At 48.4% G+C, this 25,743-nt stretch overlaps 1 protein-coding gene across 4 annotated transcripts in view; it reads right to left on the bottom strand.

The window, feature by feature from the left end:
* Positions 1 to 25,743, bottom strand: part of SPTBN1 (spectrin beta, non-erythrocytic 1) — a 196,516-nt gene that overhangs the window by 26,833 nt on the left and 143,940 nt on the right. For all 4 annotated transcript variants that reach the window (XM_082672414.1, XM_082672415.1, XM_082672416.1 and 1 more), the window contains exons 6-18: positions 25,256 to 25,336; positions 24,762 to 24,877; positions 20,928 to 21,040; positions 19,941 to 20,128; positions 18,774 to 18,891; positions 17,149 to 17,307; positions 16,189 to 16,491; positions 14,199 to 14,352; positions 12,634 to 13,504; positions 12,406 to 12,543; positions 10,824 to 11,580; positions 9,679 to 9,881; positions 4,792 to 4,882 (exon numbers count right to left, since the gene is read on the bottom strand). In XM_082672414.1, the coding sequence (XP_082528540.1) occupies positions 4,792 to 4,882; positions 9,679 to 9,881; positions 10,824 to 11,580; positions 12,406 to 12,543; positions 12,634 to 13,504; positions 14,199 to 14,352; positions 16,189 to 16,491; positions 17,149 to 17,307; positions 18,774 to 18,891; positions 19,941 to 20,128; positions 20,928 to 21,040; positions 24,762 to 24,877; positions 25,256 to 25,336 (3,292 nt within the window). The remainder of the gene's footprint in view (positions 1 to 4,791; positions 4,883 to 9,678; positions 9,882 to 10,823; positions 11,581 to 12,405; positions 12,544 to 12,633; positions 13,505 to 14,198; positions 14,353 to 16,188; positions 16,492 to 17,148; positions 17,308 to 18,773; positions 18,892 to 19,940; positions 20,129 to 20,927; positions 21,041 to 24,761; positions 24,878 to 25,255; positions 25,337 to 25,743) is intronic.

Here is a 25,743-nt window from a genome sequence, read left to right as displayed (position 1 = left end):
CTGTAATCACAGTGACATCAGCCTTTCTTCTGCCCGGAAAGAGCCATCATGTTGTACTACACACACTCCACGTTTCCATGTCAACAGACAACCAAACGTTCACTTTACAACTCTGACCCGTCACAGCAGGTATCTCCACCGTACGGACACTGTACCGGAGCCTTGCTCCCGACTATGTATCTAACATTAAATCCAGGAGTACAAAAGTGCTCCGAGCCAGCTTTCAAACTGCTTGGCACCCTTAACCAGCTATTTCCCCAAAGGCTTGTTTAAAATTCTGCCCTAACCAGGCTAAGTCACAACCTTCTTTCTCCTTCAAAGAGCCGTGCCAGCTATACCGTGTTAAGCATGATTAAGTGTCTTCTACTCTGTTCGGTAATCCTTTTACTTTTAGTTCTTTTATTTAAAAAAACCAAAGCCCCTACTCTTTTATCCCTCCCTTTTCCTTCACAGGCCTATCTGTGGGGATGCCAAAAAGCGTAAGTAACTTGCTCACTATAGGCGTAAGGCAGCAACGATGCCCTCTCAATGCTCCCTTCAGGTCTGAGTCACCTGTGCCTTTTCCTCCTCTGTCTGTAAAGAACCTTCCATTCAGACCAAGAAACACTTCACAGGACTTGATTTTGAGGCCCAACGTGTCTTGCTTGGATCTGAACTCTAGGAAGCCTCTTCACAGAGCCTGCCAGCCACTGACAGACAGATCTGAGAAGCCTGGGGCAGGAGTCAGCCCAGTCTGGCTCCTGGACACACTTCTCCTGCTGGCTCTCATCCTGATTTGCCTGGCTCCTCACTGCCTGCCTGTAGTTGGCCACACCGGGGTCCTAATTCCTACCCCATCACAGCACTAACCAGGAAGAGCTTTTGTTTGCCCAGGCGAAAGATACGCAAACAAACGCAGGATCAGCCTGGAACCAGAAGCAAACGTCTTCAGGGGCTGTGCCCTTCCTCCTAATGTGACCACAAGGAGCCACGCTTACACCAGCTGTTGCCACGACGAATCTGCACCCAAACTGCTTCATGGTCCCATCACCAAAGGTTTAGAAATGGTGCATAAAACCAACAGAAACGCTTACAGAATCAACAATTCCGAGGCCATTCACTTGCACCCTGGGCTGCTGCTAGGAAAGGCTTCCCCGTAAATTTGCTTCAACAATACAAAGTCTGTTCTTTGAAAACAATGTCAAGGAGGGTGATGCGGGTCATGGGAGCACCCCGGCTCTGCACATGGGTGAACCCCCAGGCACCATCTCTACTTTCCTCAGGATACTCACCCACCACACAGGAGGGAGTGGGGTTGAAAACAAAAGGTCGTGAGATCTTTGATGTCACGCTTTATTAAGGGAAAAAACCCCAGTAAATCTCATAACGCCCTTTGTAAGCAAGAAGCATAGATCTGTTACACAGCAGCCGAGACACTAAATTTCCTACTTTAAAAGCATTACCTATTTTCCTTCCAGTTACCTGAGTAACTAAGATCTGAAATGCTATGGCTGTCCAATCTAAGGAGAAACGAGGTTAAAAGGAAACCAAATGGTAAAGCTTTCCCCTGTACTCTGTACACACACACTAAACACAATAAAAGGCATTTATCCGAAGTGCAAAGGACATTCACATATTTGCGCTATTCATAAACACCTACCCAAGAGAGATTTTTAAAAAAAGAGCTACATAAAAATCAGAGGCTTATAAACAAATCTGCTCTTTGCTGAACACATCATCCTACAGATAAAGCAGCGTGCAATGCAGCACAATGAAATGGAGCTTTGGAACTTGCTAGTTTATCAGCCCTCCATCAGCATTCTGGAATCAGAACCACAGTTATTATTTGTGGGCATTTGCAAAGGTCATTTAAGAATATACTCATTCTCTGCAGAACAGAACACTGTGCAGATTGGAAAAGGACAGGAAAAAAATGCTTTGATCACTGGATTAAGCTCAAAGCAAAGCACTGAACTCGCTATCCCTGTGCCACCGCGTCTAGTTATACTGTCCTCCTGGGGAAAAAAAAAAATCAATCTCAGAAAACAGGAGGTATGGTGGGAGGGAACACAACAGAAAAGCAGTACCTTTTAAAGCATTCATTTTTCAGGATATCACATTAAAAGAACGGTACAAAAATTATGATGCTCTTTGTGTCGCTATCTATAACTGGGACTAGGTGGGCCCTGCTCATTCCCACGGCACCGCTGCGATAAATTTCCCCATCCAGGAAGTGTTTCTCGGCGGGTAGCAATGATGGCAGAATTCACAACCCAGCCCCCTCTAGCCTCTAACCCACGAGGAAGGGAGCGTGACAGCGAGACAACCTGGATTCTCCAGACCTTGAACAATACCAACAGCCAGCAATGGTATTAAATCTGACCTCCGGGTGCTCTGTAAAACTCCACCAGCACAAGAATAGATAGGTTTTCAAATGCTGGGCTGGTGCACACACAAGCTCCATTCTCAGAGGTTCTGGCTTAAAAGGGGGTGTATTTTAATGAGGCTGAATGATGGAAAGTTTACAGTCAAAGAATAGTATCTCTTAATAATAATATCACCCCTTTGCTTGTACTGCTCCACTGAGGGTTTTGGAGCCCCAAACCTGACCTAAATTCCGTCACTATGCGGAAACTATATATGCTGATGTGGTACCCCCAGCAGATCCTATGGCTGTACTAACTCTTAATGAGGTTCAAGGAGAGAAAGATAAACCAGGGAGACTTGGCCGAGCAGACACAAGAGACCTGCGAATCATCTCCAGGACAACAAGGCCCAGGCAAAACCTCTCTGCATACTTTGAGGGGAAATCGTGCAGGGCTGAGCCCTCTGGGCGTGCCTAACAGTCGCTGGTGTGTGTTAAGGAGGGAACTCCTTGTAACTAAGGATGCTCGTTTGGAACAAGCGTTAACAAGATCTAAAACTCTACTAAAACTATTTCCTGTGATTCAACTTGGAAGGACTATCGTTTTATCTGCTTAGTTTTCCCACACATTTCTATTTTCGAATCCACACGTATGCAAATGGAAAATGGGGGCTGGAAATTTCAACGGAGCTTCTCTCAAAGGTTCCTCCGTCCTCTCACTTCCTGCTCACTTCCTGGCATTCTTTTCCCCAAATTTAGTCCAGGTTTCACCACGCTCAGGTCAATGAATTTCATCTCAGTAACTTGTCCTTTAAGCAAGGGTATGGAATCCCACTGATTTCCCCAGCACAATACTTCCAATATGTCTTGAGGTTAAAACAAGTCACTGGTGGTGCTTCAAGGGAAACATCAAGGTACTTCAGGGACCTTCGATCTGGGGAAGGCACAGCCCAGGCTGCAAACGTCTCCCGACAACTTTCACTCCCTCCAGTGCTGAAGGGCCACTTGGTATTCACTGCAGCACATCATGCAACTCTACGCAGCTAACCTTGGAGCCCATTACTCTTCCCTATGCCTTGTCTGGGGACGCGGATGCCTCTTTAAATGAGCATCCTATTCAAATAGGTTATTAATGCTCAGGTGTCACTTGAAGAGGCACTCCTGTCCTCAGCCTGTCTGGCTCTAGGCAAACCCCGAGAGACCTAGGTCCATCAGTGTGGCCCTGAAAGCCAACAGACCCTAAGCCACACAGTTGAGGGGCTTTCTTCCCTTCTCAAGGTTTAGCTACTAGAGCATATTTTAAGATTCACAGTAAGACAGCAGTTTAATGGACATGAAGGATCGCTTCTGTCACCGACTCTCTGACTCAGCTGTTATTAGAGCCACATTTCTTTTAACACATAGCTATAAGTTTGCACGTGAGGGATTCGTGGTGAGTCCAGTCATATTTTTAGCACATGACCTCGATCCTCTCCCCACCCCTCGAACTCCCCGTCCCCAAGGTCCCTGCAGCTTCACTTGGATATTCTTCATCCCATGTCTGCCTCCAATGGGATTTAAAGTCTAATAAACCAGAGAGGACCGGGTCTCACTGTGGTTCTCTGGCAGACAGTGAAATACGACGATGTGCTCGTGATCTCACCCATGTGAAGTCAGCTAGATGCTCTTTTCCAACTAGCTTGCAGAGAGAGTGCATTTTTCTGGCGAACTTTAGTTTCCCCAGTTTGTTTACGCACGTATCGGGGGAGCATGAAACAGTTTGAGAATCCTCAGATTCATACCACATGCTAAAACTCAAGAGTTTGAAATCAGGATTACTGCTGCTCTTGGCGTATCAGACAGACACCTGAGGAGCCTGAAAGGTGGATATGTCACGGTCTTCAGTGAACAAGAAAGTCAGTTTCTATGTTCTTAAATCCTTCTTCTTACCTGGGTAGCCAACTGCAGTTCCTTTTACTTCTTTCCTTCTGTACTATTCAATGTGCGTCATTGTAAATAGTTTAAAATATACTATCAGATGCTTTTAGGTTACAGAATACTTGAGAACATCACTGTCTTTGACGATGGAAATGTTCTAACATCTGCATTGTTCATGTGATACGGCAGCCATGAATCACAGGTGGTTGGCTTCTGAGCACTTAAAATACAGTGATGATGGAGGAACCACACTCTTAATTTCATTTGATTTAAAATGAGACAGGCACATGTAGCTAGTCTCTACTGCATTGGACAGCACAGTTCTAGCCTGCAATATTCTAGATCGTAATAATCTGGTTACTCTAAGTGGTAGCTTGTAGGCTGGAGAACTGACACTGCCCCACCTGCAAATTATATACGTGATATGAATTTCTGGCCTCAGTTAGTTCTATAATCCCAAGGGCTCTTATGCCAAATGCTCGGCTGCTCTTGTGAGAAGAGAGGAAAGGAGGAGTTAAAAGGAGACGCACCTCCTGACAATCTTGCAGGAATTTCTGAAGATCCCTGTTGTCCTTCAGTCTCATCAGAAGCTCACTGGCTGCCTCACGATTCTTCCTGTGTCTGTTACAAAGATAATAAAAATAATTTTAAGAAGAGGAAGCAGGGAATCTTGAAATGCAGAATTTACAACTCAGCTTCTTTCCTGGGTCTCAATATACGCTGAAAACAGTTTGCTAACAGTTCTCAATCATGTCAAGGAGACAAGATAACCCGACCCAGAGAGTTTGGCATCCTCCAAATGAGTAAGTCATGGTACAAGAGACCATCACACCTGTCCCAGCCACACAACAGGCCAGGATGCAGGCAAAAGAGCTTCATAAATCTGGTGTTAGGGGAGAAAAACCCTGAGCATGTGCTGAGTGAGGCTCTCCATTTTAGGAACTATGTGAGAATATGAAATTGATCTTTAAGAAACTCATACCTGGGTGACAGGCCATGTACATGGCTAAGAAAATGCACAAAACCATGTAACTGGCTTAAAGGAACCTTCCCTGATGACGAGATTCTCATCAGGAGAAAAACTCACCCAAATCAACAATAAACCAAGAATGAAAATTTTCAGACCTGTGACATCACACACCTAACTCAATCCCACTCTTCATTAACAGATAAGGGTCACCAAGGTTTAAAGAAGTTAAAGCACAAAACCGTAACCGAAAAACTGAAAAGAACTGGAAGGAGCTGCTGAACTTGGGGGACGACAAGGCGCGTGGATGCTGGGCACAGGGCTTCCTGGCACACGCTGTGGAGGTGCCAGAGCTCCCCTGCGAGCCTCCTTTACGCGCCCAGGGGCTTCTCCACCAGACTGTGAAGAAGGGCCACGTGAATGCTGTGAGTGCCACGGAAAGGGCTACCTCCATGTGGTCCTACTGCCATGGGGCAGAGCCGTACCACACTGAGCATCGAGAAGCATCGCCGTAACACAGCTCTCCCATCTTCCCAAGGAGCCCAAGCGCCAGCCAGCCAAAGCGAAGGGTGCGAAGAATGGCAAAGGAAGGGTGCAGATGGGGAGGTTTGGTTTTTCATTCCAATTCCCAAAGCGATTTCTTGCTGCAGTGCCTGGGCAAGGTCTCTCGACCAGCCCTGCCTGCCCCCATGGCAGGGAGGAAGAACACGACCTCTGATTCTCTACAACACCAAGAAAGGGCAGCTCAGGGAGCACCTCATGCCAACTGGCTTTTAAAGAACCTTCTTCAAGAGCAAGAAAGATCTTACAGTGAAGCATGTGTCACACGGGCCTGCAGTGGCTGCTGGCAACAAGGGACAGTGGCAGCACTGTAGCTACCATCTTGCCTGGGGACCAAAGGGAAATGCCCTCTGTTCCTACGGGTACCGGCGACTACAGAACACAGCAATAGCATGAATGGAAATAATACCGTCAGGTATTATTGTTTATTATGATATGTTTATACCACTTAGGCAAAATACAACAACAGAAAAGTACTTCTCATATAATGCTAAATGAAGAGAGTTTATGCACAGCCAATGATACAAAACTCCAAGGCACAAATTGGAAAAGCAAAAACTAAAATGGCATGTGCTGAGGGTGAGATTAAAAAGTAGTGGTTTCCACCTCCCCTCCGAATTTTTAACATTGTGGCTTTTATAATAAAAGATAAAAGGCCAAAGCCCCTTCACTTCATTGCTATCCTTTCTCAAAGATCAAAAATTTTAAAAAAATGTGTTTTAAAGATTGTTAGTGATCTCGGACTAAAGGAATTAGTCATCTAAAAATGTGGGTGGGGAAGGAATGTCAAGAAAAGTTCTTCAAGTTCCCAATCCTCAAATTCCAGTCACTATTTGTAGGGAGGGTTTAAGAGAAAGAGAGCAAATAAAGCAAACCTTCAGGAGGAAGGTAATTTGAGTTGGAGTTAAGTCACAAAATGCAAGAGTCCTGCCTTTAGCCAAAGGCCTTGGATGTAAGTTCCCGTTCCCTTCCCCGGCATCACACAAAAATGCTACGATGGCAAGGAGTAAACAGAGACATGGGCAGTTAAACCAGGACATGCGACTTTGAAGCTCGTAGAAATAATAGGAGTAAAAATAACTTCAAACGCTGGGAAAATTTACTAAGAGAGAAATACCACCGGACGGAATCTTGAATGTCTCTCTTACATAATCAAGACTCACACGTGCCCCGTGGACTTCTGCCTGGACAATTTTCCTCTTTCGGTGGGTGCATGAAGGAGGGAAAGGCCAAATGGCGATTTAAGGCCTCAGGTCCAAACAACACAGATCAGGGGGACATGAGGACGGCCTCTGAGCGATGTGCTCTGCGGGATGAAAAACAGCTACACAGGCAGCTGAGGTGGTCGCTGCTTCAGAAAACCCTCGAGAGAAGTGAGCACGGCTTAACTGTGCACTAGTGGTCACCAACGGTATTCACGGGAAGCGAAACTTGGGAAGGTCTTTCAAGGGGTGATTGTGGATTTAATTAGAGGGAAGGACCTTCTTAAACTTGGCCGTAGCTTCCCACACTCCTAAGAGTGCTCTTTGGGGCAAGGTTAAATGTCTTGCTTTCTTTCCATCTCTCACCACCTACCCCTATAATGAGACTCAAAGGCTCCTCACCACATGAGGCAGATATTGGGCTTAACTGTGGTTCTTACGGAAAATAAAGAACCACAGGTACCTAAGTAAAGTGGGTTGGTGATTTTTAAGCTTTTTCTCCCATGTGAGATCAGGTCTGGCTTTATGAAACTGGACACTTTTCCTTTTCTCCCAGGACTGCACTGGGGCTGGAATTTCCCTCTGAGCCAGGAAGCTCACCCGTTCACACCCCCCTGAGCAGGCTTGGACAGCAGGCTCCTTTCCACCCAGTCACAAGCCCTTTAAAGGCCACTCATGCCCCACCCACATCTGTTAAGAGTCAGCGTCTCTGTTCTAGTACTTCTTCTTCTCAACAAACTTCAGTGGTAATCGACGAGATTTCCAGAACGTAAGCAGGTTATGATGATTCTGCTTTCTACAAAAATAGCTTCACGGGAGCGTCAGAATGTTTCTGGACGGGGATCAGATCCGAAGAGTTAAGATATTTACTTAGCATGTGCCCTGACACCACCTGGAACTCAGATTTGTATATTTTTTATAACAGACCAGTGTCCTCTGGGGTCAAGTTTCAGATCTTGAGGCCTCTGGGGATATTAAAGTGAAACCAGAATTCGGTTAACACGTGCTGAGGAAAATAAGAAAATGTAGTCCTCCTGAGGGCAGATCACCGGAAAGCCCCGTCCCCCTTCCATCTCTCTTACGCTTACAGATAGCAGGGAATCTTCTTCCCAATGCTTTTTTAACAACAGAAATCCCCAGGAGGCCTTGGAACCCCACGGGCCCAGGCTCTCAGTCAAGGACAAAAGGAAGGTTAAGCCGCACTTGAGAGCTGCTGAAGCATTCCCTCACATCCAGGAGCCTCCGGTCTTGACAGAGTCACCTGCTTCCAACAAGCCCTTGCAGCTGCAGCATCAGGGGACGGATAAACACACTGAGGAAGCTGCCAGGCAGCTGCACGCCTGCCTGAACACAAGTGTCCTCAGCGGCCCGGCCTGCCTTCAGGAAACCAGCTGTGTGCACCTAACATGGAAGAACATGGTGTATCATGTTTACAAAACAACATGAGATTTAGCATTAAGAGAAAAGAACTTCCTTCTCCTCCAGGTTAAGCCTGTCTTGCCCAATCCTTGTTTCTCACACTTATTGAAGAAGGGCTTGGTGGAGGGATTTTTTTTCTTTTTCTTTTTCGTAGCTGTTTTAAAAGCAACAGATACAAAATTATAATTAATATACCTTACATCCTATTCCATAGTACCAGCCTGAGAGCATACGGTTTAGGATCCGAATCAGTGCAAAGCACAGACTGGTTAAAGGCAGGAGCTCAGTCTTTACAGGGCAAGAGTAATTCCCCTCTCCACTGCACACTGTAAAACGTTCATCTGGCCCAGGGTCCCAGGAGACCCTCTCAGACATGGTAAGAAGGTAAGTAAGGAAACGCTCTCAGCAAGAAGTTCTTCCTCTTCACTGCACTTGAAGGCCGGAGAACCCTCGAGGAAGAGGCTGTTTCTCGGTGACATCAGTCTCACAACGAGCCCTTAAATCTGGCCCAGGGCTCCCTGGCACCGGGGAAGATCAGCTGCAGCAGAGGCCAGTGACTGACCCAGATGGGCCACACCCAGAGAGAAGTGGCCAGTCCAGAACCAAGCCAGATCTGCCCAGACCTCCTACTTCAGTAATAACCAAGGCAGAGTTAAGAGGCAGGCGTGAAGGTCTAACAGAGAACACTGGCCAGGGAGAAAAATCTTTTGGAACGGCAAATAAATAAATAAAAATACAACAAGAGCATCTCATCTTGGAGAGGCCTTGGCAGAAAAGGAGGAAAAGTCTTTTTTCTTATTATGAAAAAGATCCTATTACAGCATCACCCAAGTCAATTTTCTAAGAAAGGCCTGATGGTGTTCACTTTTGCCTCTGCCAGGTACTCGGGACAAGCCAACTTTGCCCTTCCTCCCTGTCCCCTCCTGAAAGGCCTCAGAGGAGTCTTGTGTGGATGAAGGCGAATGTGGGCTTGGCTGGGGAAGCGTCTGGCTTTCGGGGTCCCACTGGGTGACACGCTACGTGTCACCTCTCACAGGGCAAGGCTCACACCCCACCGCTACTCAGCACTCTGGCTCTCCTAAGTCTTTGGTTAAGAATTAGTCTGGCGTCTCAGGCTGTCTTTCTTTTGTAGATTAAATTTTGCTAGGTGCCCACGTCCTGCCCACTGGGGGAATTTATACCCACAGCCCCAAAGACGTTGGCCAGTGACTCAGAGGCTTGACAGCCCCAGGGTGTATGACTCCCTTGAGAACCTCAGGACACCGCACCTGTCATCGATAGAGTCCACCTTCTCCTGGATGCGGTCCGAACTGATGTTCCCATCGCTCACCAGCCTCCGGCCCGTCTCCACGACCGCATTGATCTTCTCCTCGTTGGCGTCCATGGTGGTCATGAAGTCCTCTTGTTTTTTAATAGCTGCTTCAGCTCCTTCCAAGGTGGTGGGCATTTCAGTATGGGCCAAAACATACTCCTTATTTAAAAAGGGAAAAACAAAATCAGAGCACGACGAGAAATCACGAAATACAACTTGCTTTCAGAACAACAACAAAAAAGCACTCTTTCCTACATTCTGCATTTCCACGCGACATACTTTGCAACAACTGCTTCGTCACACTTACATGAAATTATCTATGGAGTCAGTTAACACAAAAAGTTGGGCAGGGGAAAAAAATCCCAGTGGGACACCGCAAGTGACTAAATTTCCCTAAGTGGTTAAATGCTCCTATTTTTTTCCCGGAGAGTGAGGGAAGTGAACAAAGGTCTGTGCACCAGCCACAAGGGTCCACTCATGTGCCCATAAGGCGACAGCAGCAGACCGTTCAAACCCAATCTTTTAAGAAGGATTATCAACCACAATGTTGGCGACCGTCCTTAGCTCTTTCTCTAATCACTGCCCTTGGGTCATTGGGTCAAGTCCCTGACCTTTCTAGAGCAACGAAGACAGAACCATTCAGAAAAAAAAGAAAGAAAAGAAAAAAATCCCCTAAAATACTGGGTTGGCCAAAAAGTTCGTTCGGGTTTTTCCATAAGATTACGGGAAAACCCGAACGAACTTTTTGGCCAACCCAATACTTTTGAGATTGAATTAACACCTCTCAGAATGTCGCTAATTTAACGAACTACTATGAGGACATACGTACTATGAACACACTAAGAGGTCCTCGACCGTCACTGCAGTGGAACTGTACTCTGCAAGGCAAGAGAGCCCCTGTGGACATCTTCAGCTCTATCCCCTACTACGTTGTGATGGGTTTCAGTGCCTTAGATGTCAGGAAAAAACAAGTGTCTTTCCATTATGCTTCTCACTTCCCACAGGTGAGGTTGAAACCGGCAGCCCTGGCAGAAGTGCCTCCAAAGGCAGCCAGGGCCCCTGCTCCGACAGGAAGGGAGCCAAGGCAAGGAGGGACGTTACCTGGTTGTTCAGGAAGGCTTCGGCCTGCTTCGTGTCCCGCAGGAACTGCTGGTAGGCGTGGGACTGGGAGAGAAGGTTCTGCCTGTTCTCCCACATCTTGTGGAGCTCATTCCACCCAGTGTCCAGGGCCTGCAGCCGCTGCCGCAAGAACATGTACTGGGCGTCGGTCTGGCCCTGGGTGACCATCTCGCCCATGTCCCTCATCTTCTGGTAGTCCTCCTCATAGTTGTCGATCTCGTTTTTGATGTTCTCGTGCTGCGTGAGGAGCTTCTCAGCCTCGGTCAGGGTGTTGGGCATGTCCTCCGAGGCGATGGCCGTCTGGGTCCTGGAGAGCCAGGACTGGAAGTCGTCCAGGTCCCGCAGGAACTGCTGCAGCTTGCTGGCCTCTCCCAAGGAGGCCTCGCGGTTCTTCAGCGTGGTCTTCATCTCCTCCCACACGTCGCTGATCTCGGCCAGCCGAGACAGGATGGCCTGGGCCTGGTCGGGGTGCTCCGACTCCAGCTTCTCGGCCTCCTTCTGCAGGTCGCTCAGCTTTGCCTCGATGGCCACCAGGTCCCGCTCCATGCCGGTCAGCTTGCGCTGCAGGGCCATGACTCCTGCCAGGTCGTTGCCCAGGTCCTGGGTGGATTCGATGACCTTGGTCTTTTCCCGAATCCAGGACTTGGTTTCGTTGCACTCGAGGTGGTAGTTCTGGATGCTCAGGGCGGAGAGGAGAGCGTCCTTCTTCCGGTCCACCAGCTCCCTGAACTGACTCCACCTGTGGGTGCAGGGGCGGAGGAGAGAGCAGAATGGGAGAGAGGCCGGAAGCTCACGGCTGGACGAGGAAATTAACAGTGACGGTCGAAGCTGCGACTCCCCCTCCAACTTTGCTTTGACTACATGCGTTTTGGAAAATCATCTCCCTCAGTATATGGACACCTAATATCACCATCGAAACAGCTCAGAGACACACTATAATCGGGAAAGAGCCTGACAAGAGGGGGGACTTGTCAAAGGAGCTGCAAAGTCAGCAGTGACAACACACCCGTCCCCCAAAGAGTCACTTAATTCACGTCTGCGATGCACATTTTACTCATCTCCGAGCGGCACCTAATGAACGTTTCCCACACCCAAAGGCCTCAGAACCAAGGCCAGCTTGCCACCACGACCTACTCAAACGTATTTATTCAACAGAAAGATAAGACCAGGACAAAGGTCCACCTTGATAATCAGGACTTTCGTCCACCAATTACATCTCAAACATGCTAAAACCCTGTTCCAGAAATCATTTTAAAAGACACAGGACAGGTGCCGCCTTGATGCCGTGATCCAGCAGGCTGGGCACAGGTCTCACACCCAGGCCCTCGCTTCCCACATCGGGAGGGGCTGCCCCGAATGATGTCACCCCCCCCCCCCGCCTCTTTCTCAGGGACACTTCTTGAAAAACCAGGGTGTGTCGAAAGGCAGATGCCGACATCATGACATCAGCGCCACAGTGTCAGTGACCCTGTGCAGGAAATTCCTGACCGCAAGGCTCAGCAGGCGGCCTGGCCATTCCGGCCTGGCTCACAGGGAGCTGGCCCGCCCCCTGTCTCACGCTTACCTCGTGTTGAGCTTGTCCTGCTGGGCCTTGATCTCCTTCTCGCTCGGGTGGCCGCTGTGCATCAGCTGCCGGGCGATCTGGTTCACCACCGCCACCCGGGAAGCCTGGTTGTTCATCTCTGGCTCTAGGCTCTCGAATCTGCAAAGGCAATTCAACAGGGAGGTCACCTGCTCGGTCACCTCGGCTGCGAGGGGCGGGAGGGCCGGTGTCCCCGCGGCACCCGCTCACCTGTGCTGGATGACCTCCAGGTCCTCCAGCTTCTCTGGGATCTGCATGTTGTCGAGCCACTGCTCCTTCTCGTCGATCCAGAGTTCGCAGGCGCCGGCCTCGCTGAACATCTTGTACAGGGCCAGGGTGTCCTGCAGCGCCTGCTTCCGCAGCCGCGTCAGCTCGGCCACCTCCTTGTAGCGCTCCTCGATGCCCGCCAGTCGGCCCTGCACGTCGGGAGACTCGGCATGCTCCTGGGGGAGGGCGCCGGCCTGCTCGTGCAGCGAGTCGATGGTGGGCCGGTAGTTGGCGATCTCCTCTGCCACGTCCTTGTGCTTCTTGACCAGGGACTGGGTGGAGTACTCGTCGTGGCCCACGTCGCTGCTGGAGACGATCTTGAGGATGTCCAGCATCCAGGCGTCGATGTCGTCGGCGTCCGCCTGGAACTGGTGCAGCAGCGAGGCCTCCTCCAGGCGCTTCTTGCGGATGGCCGAGAGCTGCTCCAGGTGGGCCCACTGCTCGCGAATGTAGGCGATCCGCTCCCGGATCTTCTCCGACCCGAAGTGCTCCTCGGCGATCATGTCTTCGCCCTCCTTGATGGCCTGCTCGAAGTGGCCGCTGCGGCCGCTCATCTCGTCCTCGAACGCCCGGTGCTTGCTGAGCAGCCGCACGACACTGGTGAGGTCCTTGCCGTAGTCGTCGGAGGACAGGATCTTCTCCTTCTCCCGGATCCAGCCTTCCTCCTCGGCCATCTCCCAGAAGAACTTCCAGAGGCGGCGGGACTCTTCCAGGCGGGCCCGGCGCTCGGCCGCCAGCTGGCAAAGCTCTTGATAACAGAACTCCATGTGGGCCACGCGGTCTCGGATCACCTGGGGGTCGCAGGGCTTGTAACCTGTTTTAACACCAAGGCGGGCACGTGGGTGTGACAGCGGCAGCACAGGCTCCTGCGCGTCTGCAGGCAGTCGGCTACACCCCCGTTCTCCCTCCTAGATCACCAGTTTACGCTAAGGGCAGGGCCACGTTATGGGGCAATGGAGTACCTTCTAAAACCTTGACTGGATGAGGAGGGAGAGGCAAGGATAACTGCTACTTTTTTTTTTTTTTTTTGCCCCAAGCATTATTTTTTTTGATCACTTAGGAACCAAAAATAGCAGGTAAATTGTAAGAAAGAAGGCAGCTGCATTTAATTGTTTCTAAAACAGAACAAAACCAAATCCTTCCAAACATCCTTTAAACAAAGATGCACAGCCAGGTGTGAAAGCCATGAGGTGTCTGAGAGACACACCAGGCTATCGGTGTGCAGAGTGTGGTCTGGCAGATTTCAGTGGCCAACATCAAGCCACTAAAAACCAACCAGCACTCGAGTACGGAAGGAAAAGACAGGTCCATTTCAGAATGGCAAGACAGAGTTAAAACGTAATGGAAGGCCACCCTACTGCATCTCATTATACCCACGACACGGCCCACTGGGAACCCACGATAGCAAGGTAACTTTAAAGGTCCCACTGCCACACATAACCCATGTACGTCTCTGGAGATGGACTTCTGGTGACGAGGGGGTAACATCTGGAACGGTCTGTCTTTACCTTCCCCGTCTGTTGCAAACTTCTGGGCGGAGGCATTGACACCTCTCACCCGCTCTGCCTGGATGCCAATGTCCGCTTCAACCAGGGCGTGCTTCTGTAACAGGTCTTCCACGCCGAGCAAGTGTTTGCCATAGTCTTGAGACAATAATAGCACCTGCGCGCAAGAGGCAACAAAAAAGGCATCCATGAGTACAACCTTGATGTCAGCGTCTCATAATCTTTGGACGGGATGGGAGCCACCAACCAAGCTGCACCCTCCCTCCAGCCGGCCATCCTCCCCATACCTTTAGGGGGAGATGATGGCATGCAAACCAGAGCAAAACAAACCCAGAAGACTGTAGCAGGAGAGACGTTATAAACTAATGACCAATCTACCTTGGAATAAGAAGTCAAACCTATACTAAAAAGTAAAGAACAGAAAAAAGAAAAAAAAAAAGAGAGGAGAAACCAGTATGAAATATAAACTGAGCCTCCAAGAAGGAAGTGCCTGCAATAACAAGCATTCAAGAAGATAAGATAAAGGTAACAGAGCTGTTTCATGTCAGAGTTTAAAGACGTCTCCTAGAAGTTGCTGACCCCTCAACTGGATGCTCTCCTCACCTGCGAGCTCATTGGTACACCTCTGCCATACTTACACAATCCACGGGAGAAACACCTAGTTGAAAAGCTTACAAACTACATCTCTAACCAAATAAGAACAGGGTCAGGTGACTGTCATGCTTAGGAGGTCCCGAGCAACATCTCTGGTTTAAGTTTGGACCCACTAATATTTTCTTTCATTTTTTTCCATCAGCCCAATTTGGGGCCCTCATCACACATCCTCTCCAGATGGAATTTCTACTTCATTCTTACTTATGAGGACGTCTCTGGCCCAATTGGAATTATAAAGTGCATGACGAATTCTAAAATGAAAAGCACATCTCTGCTAGATTTTATGAACATTTCTATTTTAAGAGCTCAAGACAGACCATACATGAGAACATCATAAACCTGGGACAATAAGAGGGGAAACTCATGGTATGAAGTGACCTTGCTCCCCCTGCCAGGAAGAGCTCAAGAGGTAAGCAAAGGACAAGGGCTTACATCCCAGGAAGGAAATCCCTCGCATGAGGTCAAGGCAGGGAACACGGCGTGTTGAGATAAAGGAGGCTTCACGGTACGGCCTGAAATCGGCCCTGTTCTGTCCTAGCTATGTGGCTAAAGGCCTGCCAGCTGGAGAACTGCTTGACACGGATGAGCTTCCATCAGAGGCTTGCATCAGAGGACACGGACAGGCACAGGACTACGGCACAACGGCAGGCCTCTTCCTGGGTTGGGGGAAAGCTGGGAACACCATGCCCAGAGCTGCCAGTAAAGGAAGGGGAGGCACAAATCGGCACTGGCAGCCCTCTCCAACTAGCGCGCCGTCCTGTGATACACACACACATCTTGCACTTAATTCTCGCTATAACCGGATGAGGTAGATGCGGCAGATGGTAAGTAAGCTCTCCGCTTACAGGTGAAGGAAGGAGGCTCAAGGAGATCGGGAAGCTCCGGCGCTCACCATCTGAACGCTGGCTGCCTGGTTCCCGGGATGCGCTCTGTTCACACTGCCTACTACTCTTCCGTACCACCCGCCTGGCCTCTCCCCAAAGCAGAGCCACTCACACATAGACCAACGAGACGGAAAGGTAGCCCCAACTCTAAAAAGTTAAAACCACAGAAGACCACAATTTGATTGACCCCCTACCACGGGATATTCCTAAATCAGACCTGAGTCACAGCAGCAGCCCTCCAGCTATGGAACTGACCTTCGTCACAACTTCTTCTCACTTCACGTCTCATTTAACTTGTGAGCTAACAACCTTTCCGTGGGTGACATGGCCCTTCTCCGGCTATAAGTGGGCGATCAGACCAGGGGCATGGCTGTGTGTTGGGGGGTTAGTGGGCGGATCCCAGACGAGAGAGGCCTGACTGGATGGGCTCGGGCCTCCATGCAGGCACGTTTTACCTTCATTTCATCCATCCAGTCCATAATGTAGAGCATTTCCTGGAATATCTTCTGCAGCCCCAGGTTCATCTCGAGGCGCTGCCGCCGGGCCCTGAGCAGCTCCAGCAGGTACTCCCAGAGCCGGATGACGTTGTCCTTCCTCGCCGCGATGCGCTTGATGTCGTGGTAGTTCTCCGCTTCCAGCTCCCTGGCCACGGCCACCACGGCCTGCACGCGCTCCTCGTACGCGGCAATGTCCGTCTCAATGGCCTCGTGCTTTTTCGTGGCAGCCTCGACTGCGGGAAGGTCAAATCCAAAGTTGTCCTAAGAGAAAAGGGAACGAAAAGAAAAGAAGCACAAAATTCAAAAGCCATCCAATTTGGAACAAAGAAACAGAAAACGGAGGTGGATTCCTGGGCACACCCCTTAATCTTTGGCGGGGGGGTCCCAAAGCCAAACGCCGACTCCCGAGTCCCGACCCCCGCTGATCTCCGCCTTCCTGAGGGCCCTTAGAACTGTGCTTGGGCTCAAATGCTGTCCCCAAAGCAAACCAGCAACTTCTCACTTTACAGAGGGGTGCAGCACATAGGTAGCACCCGACTTACAAGACTGGAGCAGGAGATGGCTTTGGTTAAGCCAAGTAGAAAAGAAGCCACTTACTTATTTCACGGCCAGTCTAGCTGCCTTGAAGGCCAAAGACTGGGAGAAAGAGAGAAATTTTTAAATATGAACGGTTCACACACACTCACTGGCTCTAAACAAACTCTGAGCTACTTCCAGATCTATAAAAAGTTAGGTAAATAGAAGAGAAAATGTATTAGAAATTATAAACATCCTCTTCATGGGAAGTGGGTGAGATGACTTGACAGCTGCTTCAGGATACTGGATGTTGACAAACAGCTGTCCTAGGGCCCCTGAGTGTGGTCTAGGTTCTAGCGGACCCTGGGAGCAGTCTTCTTGAACACTGTTCTAGAGCAGTACCTGGGACACCAGACGCTGGTTCTCGCTCAGCCAGGTTTCCCTCATAGCTGCCTTGCGGTCAAATCTGCGGGCGAGCTGTTCCAGTTTCTCCTGTCTTATGAGCTCGTTCCGCAGGGCCAGTTCTCGCTCATGTTCCGCTTTTTCCAGTCTTTCCCAGGCCTACAGAAATGAAAGAGAACAGTTTCCTGCTACGTTCAAGGAACAATCCTAGGCTGCAGTTAACAGCCAGTGCTTCTCAAAAAGACGTGAGAACTTAAAAGGGAAATCCCATTCCCAACCTCACTGACTCTTAAGCCTTGGGAAAAAAATCATTTTCTCTCAGTTGAGCCCCATGGGAACACTCTCCCCTATCTAAATCTAAAGATCCTATGTCACATCTGGGAAACAAAACAGTGTAGATATGGAGCAATGTAACTAAGTTACAAAGCCTTTAACTTTAATTGAGAGGAAGCAAAGTATCTTCAACTGCTCTGATGTAAAAAAGATAAATGACATCTTCTAAAAAATCCTATTATGAATCTCTCATTCACCCCACTCTGAAGTAACTTTTTTATTTTTTTGCGGTACGCGGGCCTCTCACTATTGTGGCCTCTCCCGTTGCGGAGCACAGGCTCCGGATGCGCAGGCTCAGCGGCCATGGCTCACGGGCCCAGCCGCTCCGCGGCATGTGGGATCCTCCCGGAATGGGGCACGAACCCGTGTCCCCTGCGTCGGCAGGTGGACTCTCAACCACTGCGCCACCAGGGAAGCCCTGCAGTCACTTATTTTTTTTTTTTTTTTTCGGTACGCGGGCCTCTCACTGTTGTGGTCTCTCCCGTTGCGGAGCACAGGCTCTGGACGCACAGGCTTGGCGGCCATGGCTCACGGGCCCAGCTGCTCCGCGGCATGCGGGATCCTCCCAGACCGGGGCACGAACGCATGTCCCCTGCGTCGTCAGGCGGACTCTCAACCACTGCGCCACCAGGGAAGCCCGAAGTCACTTATTTTTAATTCACGTATCGGAGTATTTTTTTCCAAAATACTCACCAATTAATAAATTCATTCCTATGAAATATATCTTACTTCACATTAAAAAAAAATTCCACTTAAAAGAATCTAAATGTGTACAACTGACCACAGTTCTAGATTTTTCAGATTTCTGCTTGGAAATAATGCCCACCATGAAATTCTGTAATTGCAGATGTAACAGGCATGGAAACAAATTTTTTGACAGCTTCTTGACGGAAGGAGTCAAAATCCTAAGCCCTAACCTCTAGGGATTCCAGATACAGGAAATAAGGTTTTGAATTCTCCCTTCTGCAATTTAAAGATGTTTGAGCCAATTGCCTGAGACAAATGACAGGTAAACTGATTATGTATCTGAGTGACAAGGTACACAGGTTGAACCTGGTTTGATAAAATCTAACACACACACACACACACACCACCAGCCACCTGCCCCCAAACCACCACAAGCACTCCCTTGACCCTCAACACTATGTGAGCAATGACTGCCGCTTATCAACTCAGCAGGCCAGGATCTCTTAGCAATCAAGACCCACTGATAGAACCTGAAAACCTACAGGAGGCTGGCGCCCACACAGGAGGGCAGGGACCATGAAGGAGGCCAGATGGATCGGTTTTACCTTGTTAATGTCAGAGATGAGCTTCCCCTCCCGGGGCATGTAGACCTTCTGGTTATTGGCCCTCATCTTGCTCTGAATAGTGAAAAGCAGGACTTCCAAGTTCCCCTTCTCAGTAAATCTAAGCAGAGAAAACCAGCCATAAACATTATACTATATTTTGTCCTTTCAAAAGGAAAAATGCATCTACTTCTAGAGAAAAAAATAAAATAAAATAAAATAAACACACTTCGTGCAGCCTCACAATTTTAAAAGGCATTTATCTCCGGTCTGACTCTTATGTGAAACGCGTGCGTGTCAGAGAAACAGCAGTGGGTTAGTTTTTGGGTACTGAAGACCTCAGTATGTGCCAAACTGTGGGGTTTTTCTTGTGGTTCGTTGTTGTTGCTGAGATTTACAGTCGGGGGCACAGAATGCTACTCTTTTGTTAATCAACTCAATCAAGATTTAGACCCCAAGCCGCGGATGATGAACTTGCTTCATTTGGAGAGCACAGCTGAATGCATTCAACAAGGATCATTTCAAACGACCACCTAAGGTCACTGTCAATGGGTTGTGGAGACCTCAGCCAGGAATTCACAACTGAGTGGAGTTTTCAGAAAAAGGAGGGATGACTCTTGTCATAATAAGCAAGAGATAAGGGCCACAATCTTTACTGGACAACTACGTATCTTTAAAATATGTGAAAAATCAGACTTCTGGGGGCAGCAAAACCTGATCTGAACGGATATGAAACTATTGTTTTTTTAATTCACACAGTGTGAATAATTACATGTTTTGCTACAGATATGTGAGGAGGCTTGATATGAGTTAACTGCCTCAGAGCCACCTGGCATGTACCCTGTTACTTCTCTAAAATCCAGAAACGATGGAATTCTGAAACACATTAGGCGCAAGAGCTTTGGATAAGGAACTGGGGACCTGCACCGTTTCTTGGGATTCTCACGTATCACACATACCAGTGGCACATTTCTGCTAGAAAGGGCTCACAGAGGGTATAATCTGGAATACATCTCGGCAACACAGGCTCAGATTAAAAGGAGTAGGACAGGCCGCTGGCGAGAGGCATTCATTGAGAGATGAGACCATGCAAGTCAGAAAACAGGGGTCTGCGGCTGCAATCACCTCTCTCCCCACAAGAAGGGCAAGGCATTACACTCTGCATCTTACTTGGGCGGCTTCTCCACAGTGCGGTAGGTGTTGAAGGCCTGGAGCTGTTGTTGAACCCCAACCAGCGAGTTGGCAAATTTGCGGTTGTTCAAAATAATGATGGTTTGTTCAATCCACTCCAGAAGGTCAGAGGCAAGGGATTCATACTTTTCAATCATTTTTTCTGTTTCAATAGCATTGTCGAGCACCTGTAAACAAGAATCAGAAAAATGGAAAAACAAGATCGTATCCCTACGTAAGGGAGACATGACTGCAGCCCTATGGGAGCCCGCACACACTTCAGCACTGGCTCTGAAAACGGTTCTATGAGACTTTGGCACAACAGTTTTTAAAACTCCAAGAACCATGTGCTAATAAGCACTCAGACCGTGGCTATCATTTGTGAGCAATGACAGCTTAACTCAACTGTAATTGGTTCTGTAACCTCCCAACCCCCAGGCAAGGGTTTCAGATCCTGTATGACTCCTGATGCCTCAGCTCCGAAATTCCTAGAGGAACAAAAAGGGCTCTATTTTGCTTGGTCCTGTCCCATGAACGCCCACGGATTTTCTATTCCATTGCACTGAGAAGACAATGTCATCTGATCTGCGGTGTTCTGAAATATATGGCAGGGGAACGTCAGCCAAACAAAAAAATGAAAAAAGCGTGACACTGATGAGGCCTTTCCAAGCGTGGTAAGTAGGACTTCCACGTCCATGACATCAGGCAACTCAATCAGATCTTCAATACCCAATTTTCTGGCAAGGTTGAGGGGAGGGGTGTTTCCGGGTCTGAGATCCCCCTGAAATCCCTTCCTGAGTATTTTAGCCACCCACCACTCCTGCCTCCTAGTACTCTTTGGGATCCAGAGGCTGCTGCCCACTTCCCTGCCGTGTGGAGAACCTGCCACGAACTCCCAGTAGCTAAACGTCTGAGTGCATGGTGGCGGCATATTAAGATGTGAACCTTAATTATGTCTCACAACTTACAAAAGTGGTGTGAGCTCACCTTTCCAATTCGTTTTCCTTCAACAGCCAAGGCCTTCATCTTTGAGAAGTAGTGGTAATAAGTCACCACATAAGTGATAATGGACTTCTCATCGGGGTGGTCCACACTGATATCTGCAACCCAGAGAAGATTCTGTTCAGTACTCTGCTCACGGCACCGCCAACCAGGCAGCAGGAACAACCTGGAACAGCTGCTCAGCACTGCACAGGCCCATATCTTCATTTTTTTGGGCTTGAGAGTTCTGTCATCGATGTGTTAATTATAAAGTTAACTAACAGGGATGAAATCACCTCCCTGGCTCTTTTATTATATGAACATTCATAAGTGCCTTCTACTGCAATAAGAAAATAAAAGTCTTTTTTTCTTTTAACATCTTTATTGAAGTATAATTGCTTTACAATGCTGTGTTAGTTGCTGCTGTATAACAAAGTGAATCAACTACACATATACATATATCCCCATATCTCCTCCCTCTTGCGTCTCCCTCCCACCCTCCCTATCCCACCCCTCTAGATGGACACAAAGCACCGAGCTGATCTCCCTGTGCTATGCGGCTGCTTCCCACCAGCTATCTATTCTACATTTGGTAATGTATATATGTCCATGCCACTCTCTCACTTCATCCCAGCTTACCCTTCCCCCTCCCCATGTCCTCAAGTCCATTCTCTACATCTGCGTCTTTATTCCTGTCCTGCCCCTAGGTTCATCAGAACCACTTTTTTTTTTTTTAGATTCCATATATATGTGTTAGCATACAGTATCTGTTTTTCTCTTTCGGACTTACTTCACTCTGTATGACAGAAGGACAAAAAAGTCTTAATAGACATGATCTTTTCTCTAGAGGACCCCAGGCCACCGAGATGACAAAATATATACAAAAGTACTAAGCAGAAATGAAGAACATAGTAAGAATTGAGTCAGATATCTCACTGATGTGGCTACCACCCAGACACACCACATCCACCTCCCTGCCTCCCCGACCCCTAAGCTGGTCTGTGTTTCTCTGTGGTCCTTATTTCTGCCAGTGGCACCAGAATCTTTCCCGGCCACTAAGTCCATGGACATCTTTATCTCCTTGTTACCCATATATCTGGTTAGTCACCGGGTCTGAGACCTGATGATTCTATTTATGGAATCCTTATTGTCACTCTCGGGTCCAGCTCTCACGGTCACATAACCAGACCTGAAGCAATGGCTTCCTCACTGGGTCTCCCTGCTACTCGATTCACTTTACACACCTTGCCTAGCTGATCTTCCAGAAGCACAGCTGTGAAGCACAGCTTCCTCCCAAGCCCAAATTACTCAGAAGTGCCCTGCAGTCTGAAAAATAAAGTATAAACCCCAAAGGCCTCTACAATTTGCCCTAACTTTCTTTCCCTCCCTCCCTTCCTTCCATCTATCCATCGAATATTTATCACACTTCCTCTAAGTGCCAAGTGCCATTCTAGACATTTCTCATTCTGCAGCCTACTGGTTCTTCTAAGGCACTATAGATCTAAACCAAACTGGACTATTTACCACTCCTCAATTCCCAATATTCCTTCCAGTTACAGCCTCCCTTTGTCTGAAAGGGCCTTCCCCAGCACATCACCTTCTTCCTACCCTTCAGGTCCAGCTCAGAAGCCACCACTCCAACACAGCCATTTCCGATCCCTACAGCTGGAATGACTGTCTCCTCGGGCTTTGTTTATCGTTTGCTTTCTGCCAGGTCCTATGATTACTTATGCACATTTCATTAGTCTTACAAGACTGAGTTTCCAAGGCAGGAACCCAGTCTTGGGAAGCCCTGTGCCACCGTGCCTCCCCACCTCCTAACGCACTGTCTATATACAGGGTGGGTGGTCAATAAATATTTATCGAGGGAGGGAGCAAATGAATGAAGGTGGTCAGTCTTCAGGGAATGGCAATGTTGAGGGAAGTACTCAACTCGGGATAGACGGAGGAGAGAACACAGATGGCTCTCTGATGACGTATGGGGCTCTTTTTTCAATGTGCCTCCGCACACGCGCCTTCACTTCTATCCTTCCTGGCAGCCCTGTGTGAGGCAGGTTGCCTCTCTTGTTTTAAAGACTTGACTACCAGGGCACAGGGCGGGAAAGCTCCCTGCCCAGAGTCACTGAGGCAGCTGATGGCAGAGGGGGCCACCGCTACTGTTCCCACCCCAGGGCCCCTGTGGCCAACTCCTGTGTCTGTTTGGCCCCATCAAAGTGGGCCCCGTGGATACAGAATTGCAGGAAGGCCAGGAAAAAATGCCATCCCTGTATGCAATTTAATAAACATAAAATGTCGACATAACTGGGAAGGAGTGAGCAAGCAAAACCTTTTCTAACTTGTTTACAATTTTATTGTAACTGATGCTCTCTGGGGCACCGGACAACTAATAGCAGCTAAGGACAACTAATCATCAAGATCAAACCCACAGAATAAGTGACATCGACTGCTTCTTTTAGCTCCTTGTCTTCGAATGACCTGGGGAACATCAATCCCCTTTTCGTAGTGGGTGGTGATTAGAAAGATTAACTAATGAGCAACTTATTAAATTCCTTTTTGTCATAGTGATTAAAAAAAAAAAAGAAGATTCTTTATCTAAGCACAAAGAGCTCGGGCTCAGGGAGGATGCCTTTCCAGAGTAAGGCAGGGGTTAAGCACAAAGATTTATCACAGTCCAAGGAATTTTAGTTTCGTGTTTATATTGAGAAATCGTTTAATGGGCTAGCACAAAGATAACTTTATCTCAGCTTCCTGTAGTGAAACTATCAGTGCATCTGATGCACTGGAAAATAGCAAGACGCCTGCCTGGTAGCCTCCTGACCTCGATCTGCCCTTGGGGAGTTCAACTTCCTGTTCTATATTTATAAGAACTTTAAACTTTCACTCGTATACAGTTTTTTCTCTCTAATATCTGCTAACAGCTGAGACGGTCTAAAAGGCTCCAGCCCTACAAACAAATCCTCTTACGTCTTCAATGCTTCTCGACATCAGAAGACGTTCCTGTGATAGCTCATGCTAAGATGAAGCCTACAGTTAGGATTCTGGTAAGCAAGGGATTTACAACCTATGGGACTGTCCCACACAGGTCTGCTCCACGTCACCCACAGTCAGTCTGCAGGGTCCTGCTGCAGGGATCCGCAGAGCAGAGAGGTTGGTTCCGTGCAGAGACTGGGCCGCCAAGCAGCCAGCCACGAGGAGGGGCTGCGCGTGCTACTCCTCTGCCACCCACACGTTCCGGGTGCACCTTCCTCACTGAAGCTCTTCATGCTCAGGAACAAACACCGCACAGCCTCCTAAGGAGGCCCCTGCCCCTATCTCTACCCAGGCCAGACCACGCTCTTGCCACCGTGGGATGAACGTCAGTCAACAAGCATGTATGGAGAGCCTAAGGCAGGTTCGCTTCCTTGAGCACAGAGGCTAAGAGGCTTCAATGACTCCCCAGTGCCTGCTGAATAACCTCTAAAGACTGTAACCTGTTGGGCCCCCACCCACCTTTCCAGTTGTATGTTTCCCAACAACACGCTAACACCACTCCCAATAAACTGTTAGTCCCCGGTCACACCTTCCTCTTTCGCAGCTCCTTTGCTCACACAGATCCCTCTGCCTGCCACGCCCTCTCCTCTGGCACATGTGTAAATCATACTCATCTCTCAAGGCCTTTTCAGACGTAATCCTTTACACAAATCCTCAAGTAACTCCCACACCAAAATTAAACTCCTCTTCCTTAGATAATTCCCAAAGCACACTGTACAAATGAAACAAACTGACACAAAGCAGATTTTATATTTACTCCGCAGTGCTAGAGATGCCGAAGGTCCCACCTCTTACCCCTGGAGTCCTTACCTTCGGGGTCCAACAGTTTAGTGAGGCCGAGGTGCTGCTCTGCAAGGTTAAATGCATTCTGCAGATTGTAGTGTGCATTGGATTTCTTTAGCTTGTCAAAATCTATCAGGTCAGGCCTGTGTAGAACAACAGTGGAACAAAGATTTATCACAGTGGCTTGAAAACACACCGTGTGACCAGTGGGACTCGATTACTACTCCAAAAGTGTCCACTTAGCAGAGTAAAAGCCTATAATATTAGTTAATCATCAAACAATGAAACCCGATTTTTGAATAAACAACCTCAAAGTTTATGAAGACAATGGGTTAAGTCGTTTCTCTGGTTTGGGAGAATTTACACATTCTCTCTCACCTTCCTCACGGGGAAGGCAGGAATTTCCACCATGATGCAACAGCGAGGGCAACGGACATGAGGACCGAAAGTCACCCAGATCTGCTACACAAGGATGTCAACATTCCACCCCCAAATTGTTAGCATGACCTCTAAGGACTCACCGGTGTTTGTGTATCAGCGCATTGAAGGCCATGCCGTCCCTCCAGCTAGTGGTGAAATTGTGAATGTTGACGTTGGGGTACCTAACAAACACGAGGCACAAGACGAGAGCGACACAATCATCAAACAAAGGTCTGTGCTTTCGCTAAACACAGTGTTTAAAAAAAAAAAAAAAGTCTGTAGGCACTGCGAAAATGTCGGGCAGTGAATGTCAATAAGGACAATCAAATCCAAGCTAAGATCCGCCTCAACTTCTCCTTGTTGGAAAATAAGAATAAAACACACATCCACATGGCTTTTCTTTCTTGGTAATTCGATCTGTGATCCGCGTCCTTGACTGAAAACACCAGGCTTACTGAGAAAAAAGTGACCACAACTAGATGCCTCTGAGGCCTCCTTGCTTCACTGGCTTTCCACGCCCCCAGCACAGCTATCAGAACCCTGCAGACACCAAGACCCGAGTTCACACGGCACTCCGGGCGAGGAAGTA

This window comes from Grampus griseus, assembly GCF_964374135.1.
Source record: "Grampus griseus genome assembly, chromosome: 15".
In the NCBI taxonomy this organism is placed as follows: Eukaryota; Metazoa; Chordata; class Mammalia; order Artiodactyla; family Delphinidae; genus Grampus; species Grampus griseus.
This window is presented reverse-complemented; position numbering and strand designations above follow the sequence as displayed.